This window comes from Lathamus discolor, chromosome 9, assembly GCF_037157495.1.
Source record: "Lathamus discolor isolate bLatDis1 chromosome 9, bLatDis1.hap1, whole genome shotgun sequence".
Lineage (NCBI taxonomy): Eukaryota > Metazoa > Chordata > Aves > Psittaciformes > Psittacidae > Lathamus > Lathamus discolor.
The window spans coordinates 21,822,309-21,837,673 of NC_088892.1; the positions used below are offsets into that span (position 1 = coordinate 21,822,309).

General features: G+C 51.3%; 1 protein-coding gene across 2 annotated transcripts in view; it reads left to right on the forward strand.

Annotated features, from left to right (window-relative positions):
* GPC3 (glypican 3) overlaps positions 1-15,365 on the forward strand; it is a 137,273-nt gene that overhangs the window by 86,448 nt on the left and 35,460 nt on the right. For both annotated transcript variants that reach the window (XM_065689799.1, XM_065689800.1), the window contains exon 6: positions 7,083-7,203. In XM_065689799.1, the coding sequence (XP_065545871.1) occupies positions 7,083-7,203 (121 nt within the window). The remainder of the gene's footprint in view (positions 1-7,082; positions 7,204-15,365) is intronic.

The following is a 15,365-nucleotide window of genomic DNA, read 5'->3' on the forward strand; positions in this document are numbered from 1 at the left end:
ACCAGTGAAGAGCTGCTTCTGTGAGCACTAGGAGGGGTCATAGTGCTTTGGGTGTTTGTGGTAGCTGGGGACAGACCTGCTGGCTCTCCCTCTGTGCATCCCTGAACACGTCTTTGCAGCTTTCCTGGGCTTCATCAATCGACAGGCACCTCCCTGAGGTAGCAGAGGGCTGGATGTGTAGGATGTGCAACAGCTTAAGGGAGGGCTCAACCTGCCTAAGAGAGGGCTCTTCCTTACCTCTGTCATATTGCCCCGTCCTCCCACCTGCGTTCGTGGTGTTGGATGCTGAGATGATGTTCTCCAGCCTCTCTTATCCTTGCTCAGAGAAAAAACCAGAGGGTGATTCTTACCACTGAAGTTCTGACTGAAAATTAGCTCATTTAAAGAGTACAGCTAAGTCAAGCGTGTGTTGAGGTACCCAACTCGGTTTCTATGGGAGTTAGGCATCTGAATCTCAAAGGTGATTTGAGCCTTATATATAATATCAGGGGTTTGCAGCATTTAATACTAAGAGCCTCTTAAAATCTAGATTCTCAGACTTTAATCATCTGCTTACATGAGAACACTCCTTTCAAGCTGTTCTGAACAGAGCAGCAACGTTTGCCCACTGCAAAACCTGTAAGCACATTAAGCTTTAGATACTGCCATTTCCAAATTGCTCAAGACAAACTTGTGCATCGCTCTAAGTCACCAGCATAACTCTTGTTTGCTTTACACCGGGTCCAAATCAATATCGTTTTAGCACCTTGCCAGATTCTCCTCTTTGAGTCTGAAGCATCGGGTTTCCCTGCTGTTGCCGTTGTACCGGGGTGTGTTTTAATCATACAACTCATAAACAATGAAAGCACAATCGGAAGCAAGGGAGAAAAATGCGGTTCTGTAGTTGGAACAAAGGCAATTCCATGCCAGCGATAACCCTTTAGCTCATGAAGGGTTTGGTTATTTCTGGCAGCGCTGAGGAATATCTGATACAGCGGTGTCCCCAAAGAGGCTGTGTAACCTCCCAAGCTCTGTAGCAAATGTAAGCTGGAATGAAAGGATAGTGGCGAATTCAGTGGCCAGAATTGTTTCCGGAGTATTTCAGAATGGAAGGTCATGAATCTTCCTCTATTCATCCTGCTTTTGGTCTCAGGTTTGGCCCATTTTTCCATAATCTGTTTGTCTTGAGCTTTACTCACCTGAAGTTGAATGGAGAAAGACTTGAGGCTGTCCTTTCGTCCTGCAAACTCGCATTGTTTTGCTATGAAGATGCCAGTTTTTGCTGTTCCTTCTTCAAGCCCCATCTCCCAGAACCAGGTTACCTGAGACTTCACTTCTATACCCAAGCCAGCATCTGCAGCACACTGTGCAGCTGCATTGCGTAGGGTGGCTGGGGAGAGGCAGCACTTCCCTTCGGCAGGGACCTGATGCAGCAGGACCTCAGAGAGCTCTCCTGATGGTGAGACCAGGCTGTGAGGTGTTGCTGTTTGGAAATCCAGCAGCAAAGAGCTCCTTTTTCCTTAGGTGAGAGTGTTCCCCACTGAGAGCCTTGGATCTTCCTGGTTGCTTTTGAAGCAGCTGCTTCATGTGGTGTAAATTGCCCGCAAGCACCCACTGAGAGCAAGCAACCGAGCGCGTGTTGCAGGCTAGGAACAGAAGTTATCAGCTCTTCTTGGTGGCTTATGGGCTCACTGCTGTCTGTGGGGTGGGATGAGCGTGTTGGAAGCAGCTCTCGCAGCCTTTTGGCTCCTGCTGCTTGTACCACTGATGTGACATTAAGGTTGTCCCACTAAACCAGAAGGCAGCAAGGCCAGAGAATGAAATGTGGGCATCTCCACTGCACCCAGCTTCACAGACCCATGAAAGTGGCTGGAGATATGATTAGGCTTGTGCCAGCAGTGTATAGGAGAAACTTTTATTTCCTGTCTCCCCTTTTACACCTCTTTATTCCTCCTGTGTGCTGAGGACTCAGGGTCGCCAGCCTGCATGGCCTGTAGTAAGCCTTGTCTTGAGATTCAGGGTGGCTTCAGAGGATTGCAGGTGCTGCAAATTCTGTTCTCTCATCCTCAGTTATTAAATCCTGTGCGACGAAACCTCTTGTATTGCAGTCCTGTCTTGTAGCAGTCTCTGTTGTATTTGTCCCCCATCAACTATCCCTCAACCAACTATCATTCAGTGAAGAGATAGTAGAGGAAGAGCCTGCAAGGGATACTGCGCTGGTTAAACCATAGAGCTGCATTTGAGTAAATACTTTGCAACTGGAAGGCAAGCCTGAATTAATTGTGATTTGAATGACAAACTTACTTTCCTGCTTCTAAAAGGTGTAATTCTTTCTGTTTGACTTGCAGGATTACTTTCTCTAAATCACACGTCAGGCATTGCCATAACTCACCCCTGAGCCTAGCGTGGCCGAGTAGGATGAACACGCGTTTTACATTCATTGCCACCTATTTAAATAGCATTTGTCATCTTGTCTTCCTTGCTCTGAAATGAAAGCCTGGAGAGAGCTGGAACGACCAAACATTTGTGGATGGGGGTGAGGAAAGAAGGAGAAAATCCCTTCGTTTGCCTGCAGACTTGGGCATTTATGGGTGAGAAGGAGCAGGAAGGCTCTGTAGTTGTGCTGTTCCGCAGAGGATCACTGGTGTTTTCACCAGGTGGTTGTCTTTTAAAGCCATTTTTAGCCGGGGCTGCTCATCAGCACATTTTACAAGGTGACATTTGTCTGTGGAAAATACCACGTCCCCAACAAGAGCCCGTACCCAGGGAGCCCAGGCAGGGGGATGCTGCTGGCTGACGTCAGGACACGTCAAAGAGGGATGTATTTTGGGCTTTGCTTATGAAGTGGAAGCCAGACCATGCTCATGTTACAACATTGATACCCCTTTGGTGCAGGGACCCCCCGGGACCATGGGGTGGGCTTGAACCACTGCGCACATTTGCTATTCAGTGCTGATTATCACCATGGCAGAGGTATGTGATGGGCTTTGTGGAGTGGCACAAGTGTCCCGTGGAAGGGGCTGTTTCGTTGGCATACGTTGAAAGCAGCTCGAGATGGCTCTGAGGTTTCTCCTTGTCTGCACTGTGGCTGGTGGGAGGAAGGTGACACTTTGGCTTTGCATTGCAATGGGACCTGCTAGCCCATCAGCCGTGCAGCAGCTTGGTGGGACACAGGGGAGCTTGCATGGGAGCTGCCCTAGGAACCCCTATCCTCCAGCTCCATGGGGGCTGCAAAGGCAGCTCTCTGCCATGTTAAGGGCTGGCTGCTTGGCCCGGGCTGCAGGGAGGGGTGCCAGCTGCCTTTTCCAGCTTTTCTGGCATTTCAGGAATGCCCTTCCCTCACTGAAGCTGCGTTTCAAAGCCTTTAACCCTTTGGCTGGCTGCATCCCATGCCTGAATGCATGTCACCGGGCCCTGGTGCTGGGGCAAAGGACGGCACAGCCCAGTGGGAGCTGGTGTCCCCCTGGTACTGAGCACACCAGGACACCTCAGCTTAGTAGCACAGGGGTGTCGTGGAGCACCCAAGCTACACTGGAGCATGTCTGGCTATTCAGACACAGTGTATCTGAAGCATCTTCTTCTTCCTTTTCGTGCTTGGAGATGTGCAGCTTGCAGTGCCCACTGCCTCGCTGCTTCACCAGACTGGTGTAATGGTGCAAATGGTTCATTTTGGGCTGAGTATGTACCCTGGGACCTGGCCAGTGGGGAGGTCCAAGCGGTGGCACTCTGCTGCTCCAGCATCTCTGGTTTAGGGAGAGATCCTCTGCGGATGCTTTCAGGTTTCTCTGGTAGACTTGTCCCCCTGGGGAGGGTGATCTGAGGTCCTCACCACCCTCCTGGGGAGCAGTTTTATGTGGACACATAGTTACGGAGTACTTCTGTGTTCCTTCCTCCTGTACAACACTGCACAGGCTACAGAAACCCTCTCTGGCAGTCGTTGCATGGATTTCAGAAGGGGTTTTGCCCACTCGAACCCAAGCTATTGAGTTGCTATGGAACTCAATTTAGGAGAGAGATCGTATTCATTTAAGTGTGCACCAAATGGGACTGGTTCTGCTTTTTATAACCCTGTGCTAGTTAAATCTCTCAAACCACAGGAGACTTTTGGGCAATGCACTCACGTTCTATCAGCGTCCCGTGTTAAATTCGCAGTGACACCAAAACTGGCGATTCCTTTGGCATCTGAAGTCATGCGTCTTGCGGCTGTTTTATGTCCAGTGGCCAGATGTGTTCATCAGGTTGTGGCGGTGGCGTTGAGGGACTGTGACAAGCAAGCAGCAGGTTTAATGCTCTGCTCCCGGTGCCTTATTTCCCGGCTGTAAGTGAAGCCCGAGCATTCGCAGAGCCGGGAGGGGTCTGTGCGTGCAGTAGCAGCGTCTGCCCACGAGATGGCGCTCTGAGCATGTGGTCCCCCAGCCAGGCCGGCTGGGCAGGGAGACGGTCCAGCGGCGGCTGCAGGGATGCTCAGGGGCCTGGAGCATCTCTCATGAGGAGAGATGGTGGGAGCTGGGCCTGGTTAGTGTGGGGCAGAGCAGACTGAGGGGATCCCATCCATGCAGATCAGTATCTCAAAGGTGGGTACCAGGAGGATGGTGCCAGACTCTTCTGCGGTGCCCAGCAACAGGATGAGGAGCAATGGCCATGAACTAAAACACCACAAGTTTCTCCTCATCACGAGGAAGAACTTCTTTGCACTGAGTGTGTCAGAGCACTGGCACAGGCTGCTCAGGGGGATTGTGGAGTCTCTCTCTCTGGAGCCACCCCAAGCCCACCATGGACATGTTCCCTGCTCTGGGTGGCCCTGCCTTGGCAGGGGTTGGATGGGATGATCTCGAGGTCCCTCCAACCCCGATGGTTCTGTGATTCTGTGGGCATGGGCTGCTGCAGGCTAGCATCCAGCCGGGCACTCCCTGGCCCCACTTCTCCCAGTCACTTTGTTGTCAGCCTACAACAAGTCTCTAACAGTGTGTGCATGTGCTTCTGTGAGCCGGGAGCTCTGTGCCGCAGGTAGAGCTGTGATTTGTGCTTCCCGGGGTATCACAACTGTTACAAATGTGTTTTCAAGTGTGTGTTTTGCACAATGTTGAGTCCTAACAGGGAGGCCCCAGCCTGGGGAGAGGTGTCTGGGGGAGAACAGAGCTGCTGGAGTTGGTGTGCTGTGCCTGAGTACTGTGCTGCAGCAAGGGGGGGACTGCAGGCAGCTGCCCTGGTGCTGAGGGGCTGGTGGGGCTTGGGAGACTCAAGGTGATGTCTCTGCTTTGCAGCAATGCTTCTCCTGTACCTGGACAAGTTCCTTATGTTCGGAAACAGGAATAGGTATAGGTGCATGCCTCTCTGTTAGGGGCACAAACACTTCCTTTCTCCCATCCTTCTTTGTCACTCCAGGTTGGATGGGGCTTGGAGCAAGCTGCTCCAGTGCAAGGTGTCCCTGCCCATGGCAGGGGGTTGGAACTGGATGAGCTTTAAGATCCCTTCCAACACAAACCAGGCTGTGCTAAGCCTGAATTCCTAATTCAGTTTAAGTGGGGCCAACCCCCTGTGTATCCTCCAAACCCTCAATGTGCCCCAAAGCCATTGTGGCTCCATGGTCTGTGCCTCTTGCTGTTCTTACCACCAAAGCATCTTCCCATAGCTGGCCTCACCATCCTTCCCCATCTCCCTCCCCTCCTTTAATTCCCACTTCCTCCCCAAAGCCTGTGTGAAATGGATGTCACCATCCGAGCTTGCCCAGCAGTGTGGGGATGAAGTATTAGTGGGCAGGGGAGCAGGGAGCTGGCACACAGGGAGGCAGTCACTGGGGCTGGAAGTTCCATACAGACATGAGATGTAGGAGATGAACTGGCGTTGTCTGGGTGATCTCCCTTTCATAGGCTGTGCTGTGGTTTGGCAGCACGTGCCCGGACTGTCAGCTCTTGCAGATGAGGACTTGTTTTGTGCTTTAAAGTGCCGTGGCCCATCCCTGGGGCTGCAGTGAATACCATTAACCCACAGCTCAAGATAGCACTGGTGTGCTCTGTGCCGCTGCTGTGCCGCTGTGCAGTGGTGGCAGCCGCTTGCTCTGGTCCTGGAGCTGAGCTGGAGCTTGGTGTGGATGTGCTTGTTTCACATCCCGAGCATCATGAGCCAGGATCCAGTATCCACCCAGATACTGAGCGGAGAAGCACATTCCTTCACAGGCAAGCATGCAGCAACCCCTCCTCTCCTCCTCACTTCCATCGCTCTGATAAACTTTGCCATTCCATACATTTTGCGGCATTGAATTTATGCTTCTTTCCCAATTGCTGATGAGAAAGCTGAGCACAGGCTTGGCTGCCTTGGAGAGCTGCATCTGAGACCTCCAGCCCCTTACCTGCTGTCCGGGTGCTTTCCTGGCTTGCACAGTACCCCTGTAAATGGAGATACCAGGTTGTGCAGAGCCCAGCACTGTACCAAAGTCAAGGTACGTTCTGCCTAAGCAATTACTTTGATCCCCAAGGCTGGATCTCATCAAAGGCTGAAATCAGGATTGTTTGACAACACCTATTTTCCATTAGCAATGTTGACAGCATTAATTATATTCTGATGCTTTAATTCTTTATTATTGAAATCACACATCAGTGCCAGGCATCGCTTTGCAAGGGGGGGGGGAAATGTTATGTTAATTAGCTGGAGTTAACTGGGTCATCCCACTCAGTTTTTGGCTGTGGGCACAACACTCCAGCTCTTGTACTGGAGTCTCTGGGTCTGCCAAGATTCGTTTTAAACAAACATGAGCAAGCCAGGATTTCTGAGCCAGCTTTTTTAGGACTCTTGGGTGCAAGTTATGTGAAAATATTTATCCCTCTTGTATACTGTTTAACATCTTCCTTGGTTACTAATGGACTGGAAAGGACTTCATTGTCCTCAAGTGATACAAGTACATCATCTCGCTGCTTTGCGAAGGCAGAGCAGGAATGTTTATGGGAATCTTCTGCCTTTTCTTTGTCATTATTAACTGTCTTGTGCTCTCTGCTTTGGACGCGGCTGGTGCTTATCTTGGGATTTCTTTTGTTTGCACTGAATTTTAAACATCTCCTCTATATTAGCCCATCACATCGTGGCTTCCTTTGTCCTCCCTCCCACAGGTACAGTCCCCAGATCACAAAGAACGGAGCAAAAGCTCAGCCTGGCAATCCTGAGGTGAAGATGAAAGGTCCCGAGCCGGTGATCAGCCAGATTATTGACAAGCTGAAACACATCAACCAGGTTTGTTGTGCCAACAGCGACGGCTCCAGACTGGGTGGTTTCCAAATCACTTTGTCCTTCCACTGGGTCAGACAACGCGGGGCACTGAGGCATCTCCATCCTCAGCAGCAGGGTATGAAGTGGGGCCACCTCAGCCCTGCACTGTTCCAGGCTGCCAGCAGTGGCAGGTCCTGATGCATGCACGCCGGCAGGGTTTGTGTGGCCTGTGCTCCGTGTCTCCTCTGGTTGGAGGAGTCCCCTTTGGTACTCCTGGGAGGGTTACCCATTTCTTTGCTCTATCTCCCTGGGCATCCACTCCCAGTCACTGCTGGGACAAGTTATGTCGAGTGGGGATATGGCAGAGCTGCATTAGACTCTTCCCGCTGCTTCTTTCCCACCGTCTCAGACCTGGCATCCCTGCTGGGACAAGCAGCATCTTGTCTCTCCCCATTGTGCCAGGCCACATTAAGCCTGTGAACAAGGCTTGCTGCTGCCAAGGGGTTAGGTGGCACCTCGGTGCAGCGTTCAGCTTGCAATCGTTACCCTCCCAGAGCTCTCTGCAGAGAGCCAGCCGAGCTCTGGTCTGCCTCTGGGCTCTGCTGTGCTCTCTGCGTCGAGGAGTAACTCAGAGAGGGAATGTTTTCATGGGCTGCTAGCTTGGACCTCTCTGCTTCCCAGGTACACAGCACTGGGACCTCGCAGGGCAAATACAGGGGTGGTAACGCTGGCTGTTAATACAGCTGCGCTGCCTAGGCTCTCCAAGAGAGCTCTGACTGGTGGGGACCTTGTTGAGGGCTGCTCCAGCACAAGGCTTTGGGCAGTGATGGGTTCCAGGGTTAAGCCCAGCTTAGCTCCCCGGCCGGGTGGGCTGCGAGTGCTGCTCGCTCCGAGTTGCTGGCTTAGCGACTTTTCTGCTAACCTCTGCTTTCCTGCTCCACCACTGCCAGGGACTGTTTTCACAGCAATTCCCAGTTTAACCCCCGTGCCCTCCGACACAGGCACGCCTCATTAGGCACTGTCTGGGAGCGGGATGCAGCCAGGGATGCGGGGTCCTTGGGAGCACCCCGACATGCAGGAGCCGATGTGGGCAGCGCATCCTGCTGTGCCTCCCTGTGCCAAGCTGTGCCATCTGCCAACAGCCCATGATTGTTACGGGGAGGGGGGGGGAGAAAAAAGCATCATCAGCTCCCTATTAAATGGGGTAGAGGGCAGGCTTCAACCTGCAGGTGATAATGATATTTTGCCGTTCACAGTGAGAAAGTCGCACTGAACAAAACACGGTTATTAGTGTACTTGAAACTGCTGACATAAAGTGGTTGTGAAATGCTGGCTGCCAGATTGGGTCAAGTTAGGTCTTTGCTGAACAGTTCAGGCTGCTGAGGAGTGGAGATCTGTGGAATGAGAGAGACCCTGGGTAAACAGTGCCGGGCTGAACTCAGCTGTTTGCAGCAGCAGAGTGTCAGCTGCTGCTCGGAGAAAAACAGTGGTAAGGGGTGAACATGGTCAACTCGGTCATGGCCTTTCCCAGTGCTTCCCCTCCTCGGTGTGCAGCATCAGATTAGAACGTGTTATAGGGGGGGGCAGGTGAGTTCTTTCGGTTTAAACAGCATAAATGGGAGTCTGGAAGGTATCAAACCCTCCTGTGAAGTTGTGTTGGAGAAGGAGGGAGAGGTGAGAATAAAATCAGGAGAAACTAATTTGTGAGCACTAGTTATGAACCCAGCTATTCCTGCGGAGGGTCTGCGGGCCGTGGTGAGTGGCTTATTCACTGGGAAAGTAACTGCAGAGCTGGGATTTGGGTGTCAGAGCTCAGCATCACACTCATTTTCTTGGCCTACTGAAGTTTTGTGCTCTCCTCCACATCTGGAATGCATCTTGAACACTGAATAGTAGGAAATGTGGAAGGAGCAGCAGCTCTGGCTGGATTGCAGTTGTGTTTTTCAGGTGCTGGCGTCAGATCTGGGAAGCAGCGGGGACTCCAGGCTGGGAAAGGGTGAGAATCTCCTCATCCACCAAGCTCAACCCAAAGGGCTTTCAAACATCCAGAATCTTTAGGAGGAAAGAGCCATCCTTTCAAGTGTTTGCGGTGCTCAGAGCTGTAAACTGGATCCCCTGTGGGACTACCAGTGAATTATGAACCTAGGACCATGTGATGACTTCCTCCCAGTGTGTGGTGTTGGAGATGCAGCTTGGGTTCTGCGGCTCTGGGTAGGCTCAGGACCCATGCTAGGTGGTGAGGTTTTTGTAGGGTTCCATAGCTTTTACTTGTAAGTTTTTGCTAATGCCTGTAATTTGCCAGTGATTTGGCTTCAATTTATTGCTGGCTGCTCATACTGATGAAAAGTGTGTGCTCTTTTAGCAGCACGCCATGGTTTTGAGCTCACTTGAGCCTGGCAAATACGTTCTGTGTGGAAATCCTGCTCTCACTTGTTAGTTCATGTCTCCTCCAACTGAACCCGGGTAAGGGCGCACATCCATGATGGATTCTCATTGAGCTTCTGCAGCATAGAAAACCTAATCCAGAGAGAAAGGGAAGGAAAAATGTGCCAGATTGTATTAGTTTGGTTCAAGCATCTTTCATCAAGCTAAAGTAAATGAATGAGTAAAGCACGAGTAGTGCTGTCCCAAGACAGGGCTTTCAGGATGGGTCCCCCTCACCTTATCAAGGCCCCAGCCTATTTCTGTTTCACCCGAACGTGTGGCTGTGGCTGGTGCTATTTTTCATGCTATATTGGAAATAAGGGTTATTGGTTTAATTTCCTTTATAACTTCTGCTAGATGCCCACCAAGTTTGGGGTTAAGTTATTTTTGCTGTCTGCCCAGAGGCATGAGCAGCCCATCCATAAATATTAACGTTGTTATCTCAGCTGGGAGGCCAGGGGTCACCTCCAGGAAAATGAGTTGGAATCGGTTCCTGACTTTTATTTCCCAGAGTGGATGGGGTCTGTTTCTAGCTAGAAGGGTTTTCACTCATCCTACGCGTGAAACTGTATTGAAACTGAAAGGTCATTTGGTATCAGGACAAGGTCTTGCTCAGGTTTTACTGCGACTCAGTAGCATCTGTAGGCAAAAAGCAGTGCGCAAGGTGAGCTGTTTCCTCTGGTCATTTGAATTTCTCCCCGCCACAGGGGCATTTGAATGGCTGTCAGATGGGGATGAGCTTCAGGTTTTAACATATACATGGAGATTGGAGACATATGCATGTCCTGGGTGCCCTCCCACATGGGTGACCTTCTATTGATCCTCCTCCTCCAAGAAAGGCGCTGGAGAGCAGACCTGAGTGATGCTGGTGTGAGGATACAGCAGGGATAGAGACCGCGGGTACCAAATCAGCCAATGTCACCCCCTTGGTCCTCCTTCCTGTCTCTCTGCACCCCAAGCTGACTCGTGTGCTCTCTGCAGTGCTATGGGGCTCTGCTCACAGCAGATGCTTTACCCTGTCCTTACCTGTTTAAGCCTGTGCCCGGTTCCAATCCCTTTTTGTGCTTAGATAAATGCTGGTATTTATCACAGGACCATCTCTAGGAGGAAGAGGGCACTTTTGGAAGAAAAGACAGGGGGAAAACCCCATGAAAAATGAGCAATAAGATCCATAAAAGGAAGTTTAACTGGGGGAGATGTATCTTTACAGGATTGAAGGGCCTGGAAACATATTGTACATTTCCAGACACTCGAGTTAAGGGCTCATTTAGAATATTTCAGATACACTGGAGTTTGACAGTTCCTTGGTTTCCACATCAAACAATCTGTAATTTATTGCCCCGTATAGGGACTGTGTTTTTATCATATTGCATATTCTCTAGCCAGAAATCTAACTACCATATAAGCTCTTGAAAAAAAACACCCCTTTGGGGATTGGAATCCAGGCAATGTGCCTTCACAGACCCTGAGAAACCCCATTTGATTTATTTCCTTGGAAATAAGGGGAGCACACAATTTCTTGGAGCATTACAGCTGTTCCCCAAGCAGGATCTCGCTGCCTTTCTTCACGTGCTTGGTGTAAAGACCCGGGTCCTGTGGTGAGCCCTGTGTGAAAGAGCCTCGTGTCCTTCTTTGTGGGGTTTACAGGGGGATGAGAACAAAACTTAGACCTTTTACAAGGCATAAACCACGGAGCTTTAGCGGCAAGGAAGCAGAAAAGACAAAGGAGGCCCAGAGGTGCAAATGCCCAAGGACAAACTAGACTGGAAGCTTACAGAGAAGCAAGCCCTGGTGTTTAAATAGGCGCTTGGAGCTGGTTTGATCAACCCATGTGTCCTATATTTGTTTGTAGGTTTAATGGGCTGTTTCCCTGCGGCCTGGCCGCTGGGAGAGGGCAGGCTGGAGGTCACCCAGAAGTTAATTTGGAAAAAGGCCAAAAGGCCACAACTTGATGGAATCAAATCTAAACAAGATAGGGCTGGGAACAGCGCGGTGCCCTTGTGCCTCAGCCGCTCGCAGCTCCTCTGCTCTAAATAGAGGGTGATGGAGCATCAGGGACCGGCCATGGGGGTTAAACCCCACCACGGGCGGTGATGCTCAGGGTGGGATCCGGATCCCACTCATGGCACACAGGGAACCTGGGAATGGGCTGCCCCAGCACTGCAGCCGCTGCTCTCTGGGCACGGGGCAGCTCCCAAGGGGGAGATATGGGGTCCCCAGGAGCTGCTTCACCAGACCCTGTCCCAGGCAGCTCAAAGCAGGGGAAACTGTTAAGTTCATTATGGGAGACCCCGGGGAGCTGGGGGGTTTTCAGGCCTGTATTTCCCCTTCAGCAAGCTCCGTGACTTTGAGGGATTTGGTGGGATACTGTTCCTCTGTGCCCTGCTAGGCTCTGTGAGCTTTATTGCTCCCACTGTATTTCAGCTTCCCGACCAGATGAAGCAGCATCATAATGGGAAAAATGCACAAGCTGCCAGATTGTTAAACCAAGTGATGCACAACACTTAACGCTTGAAAATACAACCCCTCCGTTGCACCAAAACAAGTTGCTTTTTGTTATTTTCCCCCTTTGAAATGCAGTCAGCTAACACTGCGATGTCTGGAGTGCTGCAGAGGTGCAATAGAATTCATCAGGTCCTCAAAAGAAATGTTCGTAAAGACAATAACTACTTGGAAACGCCTTTTGTGAACATTATTAAACAGTTTGTAACAATTAGAATATTAAAACCACACGCTGTTGAAAGCAACCAGACATTGCAATTATTTCTTACTAAGGCTATTAACTAAAATGACAGAAGAGTTTCAGTTTAATGATAAATGCATTTTGGAATGGATCAGCTAATTCTTCTTTTACTACACCAAATAATCTATAGCTCCACCAAGTCTAGGCCTGGTATTTAAAGATTAACTCCTTCATTCTTTTGAGCCATGCCTCAGCTCTCGGTAACACGCCAGGTAAATGCTCTCCCACTCCGTGTGCAAGTGGCAATTCCAGGATTTTGCCAGGCTGGTTAAAGCAGGGGGAATGTGACCCTCTGTAACAGGAACATCATGAAATTTGAACATATCTGACTGTCAGGTTGCTTTTTAAACCCAACCTTCTCCTTCCTTCTTAGAATCATTGAACTATAGAATGGTTTGGGTTGAAGGGACCTTAAAGCTCCTCCAGCTCCAACCCCTGCCACGGGCAGGGACCCCTTCCACTGGAGCAGCTTGCTCCAAGCCCCTGTGTCCAACCTGGCCTTGAGCACTGCCAGGGATGGGGCAGCCACAGCTTCTCTGGGCACCCTGTGCCAGCGCCTCAGCACCCTCACAGGGAAGAGCTTCTGCCTTAGGTCTAACCTGAACCTCCCCTGTTTCAGTTTGAACCCATCACCCCTTGTCCTGTCGCTACAGTCCCTGATGAAGAGCCCCTCTCCAGCATCCTTGTAACCCCATTAGACACTGGCAGCTGCTCTTCTCCAGGCTGAACAGCCCCAGTGTTCTCAGCCTGTCTCCATATGGGAGCTGCTCCAGCCCCTGATCATCCTCCTGGCCTTCCCTGGACTCGCTCCAACAGCTCCATGTTCTTACGTTGAGGACATCGGAACTGCACCCAGTGCTGTAAGTGTGCCCATGCCAGCTATCGCCCGTCAGGACCATATCTGCAAACGCGCCGGCTTTGTTGGGGTTGCTGTGGGAGCACGGTACCTGCAGGTCACCCACAATGGGGTTTCTTTGACAGCCAGAGATTAACTGGACCCAGCGTGTTTGCGTGTGTGTTTTCAAACAGAGCTGTAAGCTGGGCTCAAGTTTCTCGCCTGTTTTACCTTATGGTCTTGCCTGACCCTCTCCTTCCCTGGAATTCCCTGGTTCCTGCGGTCTTGTGCAGGAGAAGGGATTCAACTTTGCCCCCGTGGCTTCAGAGCCAGCAGGGATTCAGATGCCTCAGGTGTGTCCTGCAGGGAGCAGACTCCAAACAATGCCGTGGAAATCAGCTGGGAAAACCCCTACCTTTAAAGGGGATTCATTGGCTCTTGTGTTCAAAACGTGCAGCTGATGCACAGCGGTGCTTTAAAACAAACACCAGACATCCTGTACCGGCGCTGGAGTTTATCCTGTTGTGGAGGAAACAAACCTGGAGGAATCCTTGTGCGGCAAAACACGGTGTAAGTGGAGCTGTTGATGCCAAGTTAACAGTTAATTACAGTTACTCTGGGCCTTGTTAATCACATCTGCTGTGATTGAGGCTGGTAACTCCATCAGTAGATGTCCGAGGGAGGCGTCCTCCCTGATGGTGCCAGTAAAAGCCATGCGGCCATCCCTGGCGTTAGTGGGGTCGTTGACAGGTTTCTCATTCATGTGGATTTTCGCTCTGAAATTTGACTTACATCACGTGTGGTCCAGACTGGGAGGGGACTGGGATTCAGGGAGCTGATCTCCATCCTCCAGAGCAGGCCTGGCAGGTAACCTGTGGGCTTCTTGGCCACAGGAGAAATCTGATTGCTTTTGTTCTTGAGAAGAAGCCTGGTTAACAGTGATAATGTTCCTTATGATTCCAGGCTGGTGCAGCAGCACAGGGATGATGTTCTCAGGGGAAGGGAGGAAAAAGCAGTGCTGGAACCTGCTGTGGGCAGGGAGGGCCAGCTCCAGCCAGATGTTAGTGTTGCCTTCCCAAGCTTTGCTTTGGGAGCATTGCTGGGATGCCTGCGAGATTCCCACTCCATCCCTTGCTGCTCCATGTGCTGGGAAGGTTGGACCTGGGCATTTCTCCAGTGCAATTCTGCCACTTCAAACCATTCTGTCTGCAGTAAAAACAAGGTTCACTTATGGGATTTTCTTCTCCCAGAGGCAATAATGTGTATCTAGTCCCCAACACCAGCTGGGCATAGGTAGTGGAGGAGCCCTTCCAGATCGTGGCTGCTCAGCCTGCTATGGGTTTGTGTATATCTTGTATTGAAGGAATGGAAAGCACTCACTGTTTTGGCATCCCTTTGATGGAGAGGGCACTGTAAGGTGTCTTACTACTGTGTGCAGAAAGACATTAGCCGTCTGGGCTAAAGAAACCTGGAGAGGGGCTTTGGACAAGGGCCTGTAGGGACAGGCCAAGGGGAATAGCTTGAACCTGCCCGAGGGGAGACTGAGCTGAGCTCTTAGGCAGAAGCTGTTCCCTGGGAGGGTGCTGAGGCGCTGGCACAGGGTGCCCAGAGAAGCTGTGGCTGCCCCATCCCTGGCAGTGCTCAAGGCCAGGTTGGACACAGGGGCTTGGAGCAAGCTGCTCCAGTGGAAGGGGTCCCTGCCCGTGGCAGGGGCTGGAGCTGGAGGAGCTTTGAGGTCCCTTCCAACACAAACCAGGCTGGGGTTCTGTGCCCTACAAGCGACTGAGCAGCCCTGCTCTGGGAAAGGGTTGTCCATGTTTAGGAAGCACTGGCTTGGCTTGGTGAGGAGCCGAGGCTGCCTCTGGTCCCTCTCCTGCTGCTCTGTCCCGTCTCCGTGGAGGCAGTGGGCAATGCAGGCGCTGCAGCTTTCATCCCCGCTGTGCTGCTGCCAGAAGGTGCAAGAGGTTTTGTCCGTTTTAGGCAGTGAATAATTTGTCATCTCCCTCCTCGTGTTGCACCTGCTGACGAAGCAGATGGCTGGAATCAGGCAGGTTTCTGCTGGCAAACCTGGTCCCCACGCAGTGACACTGCTTTGACTGCATTGGGGCCGCTGTAAATAACCCTCATGGCTCAGGAGGAGTCTCTCAGGTAATGCTGCAGGTCATCAAACTTCTTAGCTTGGTT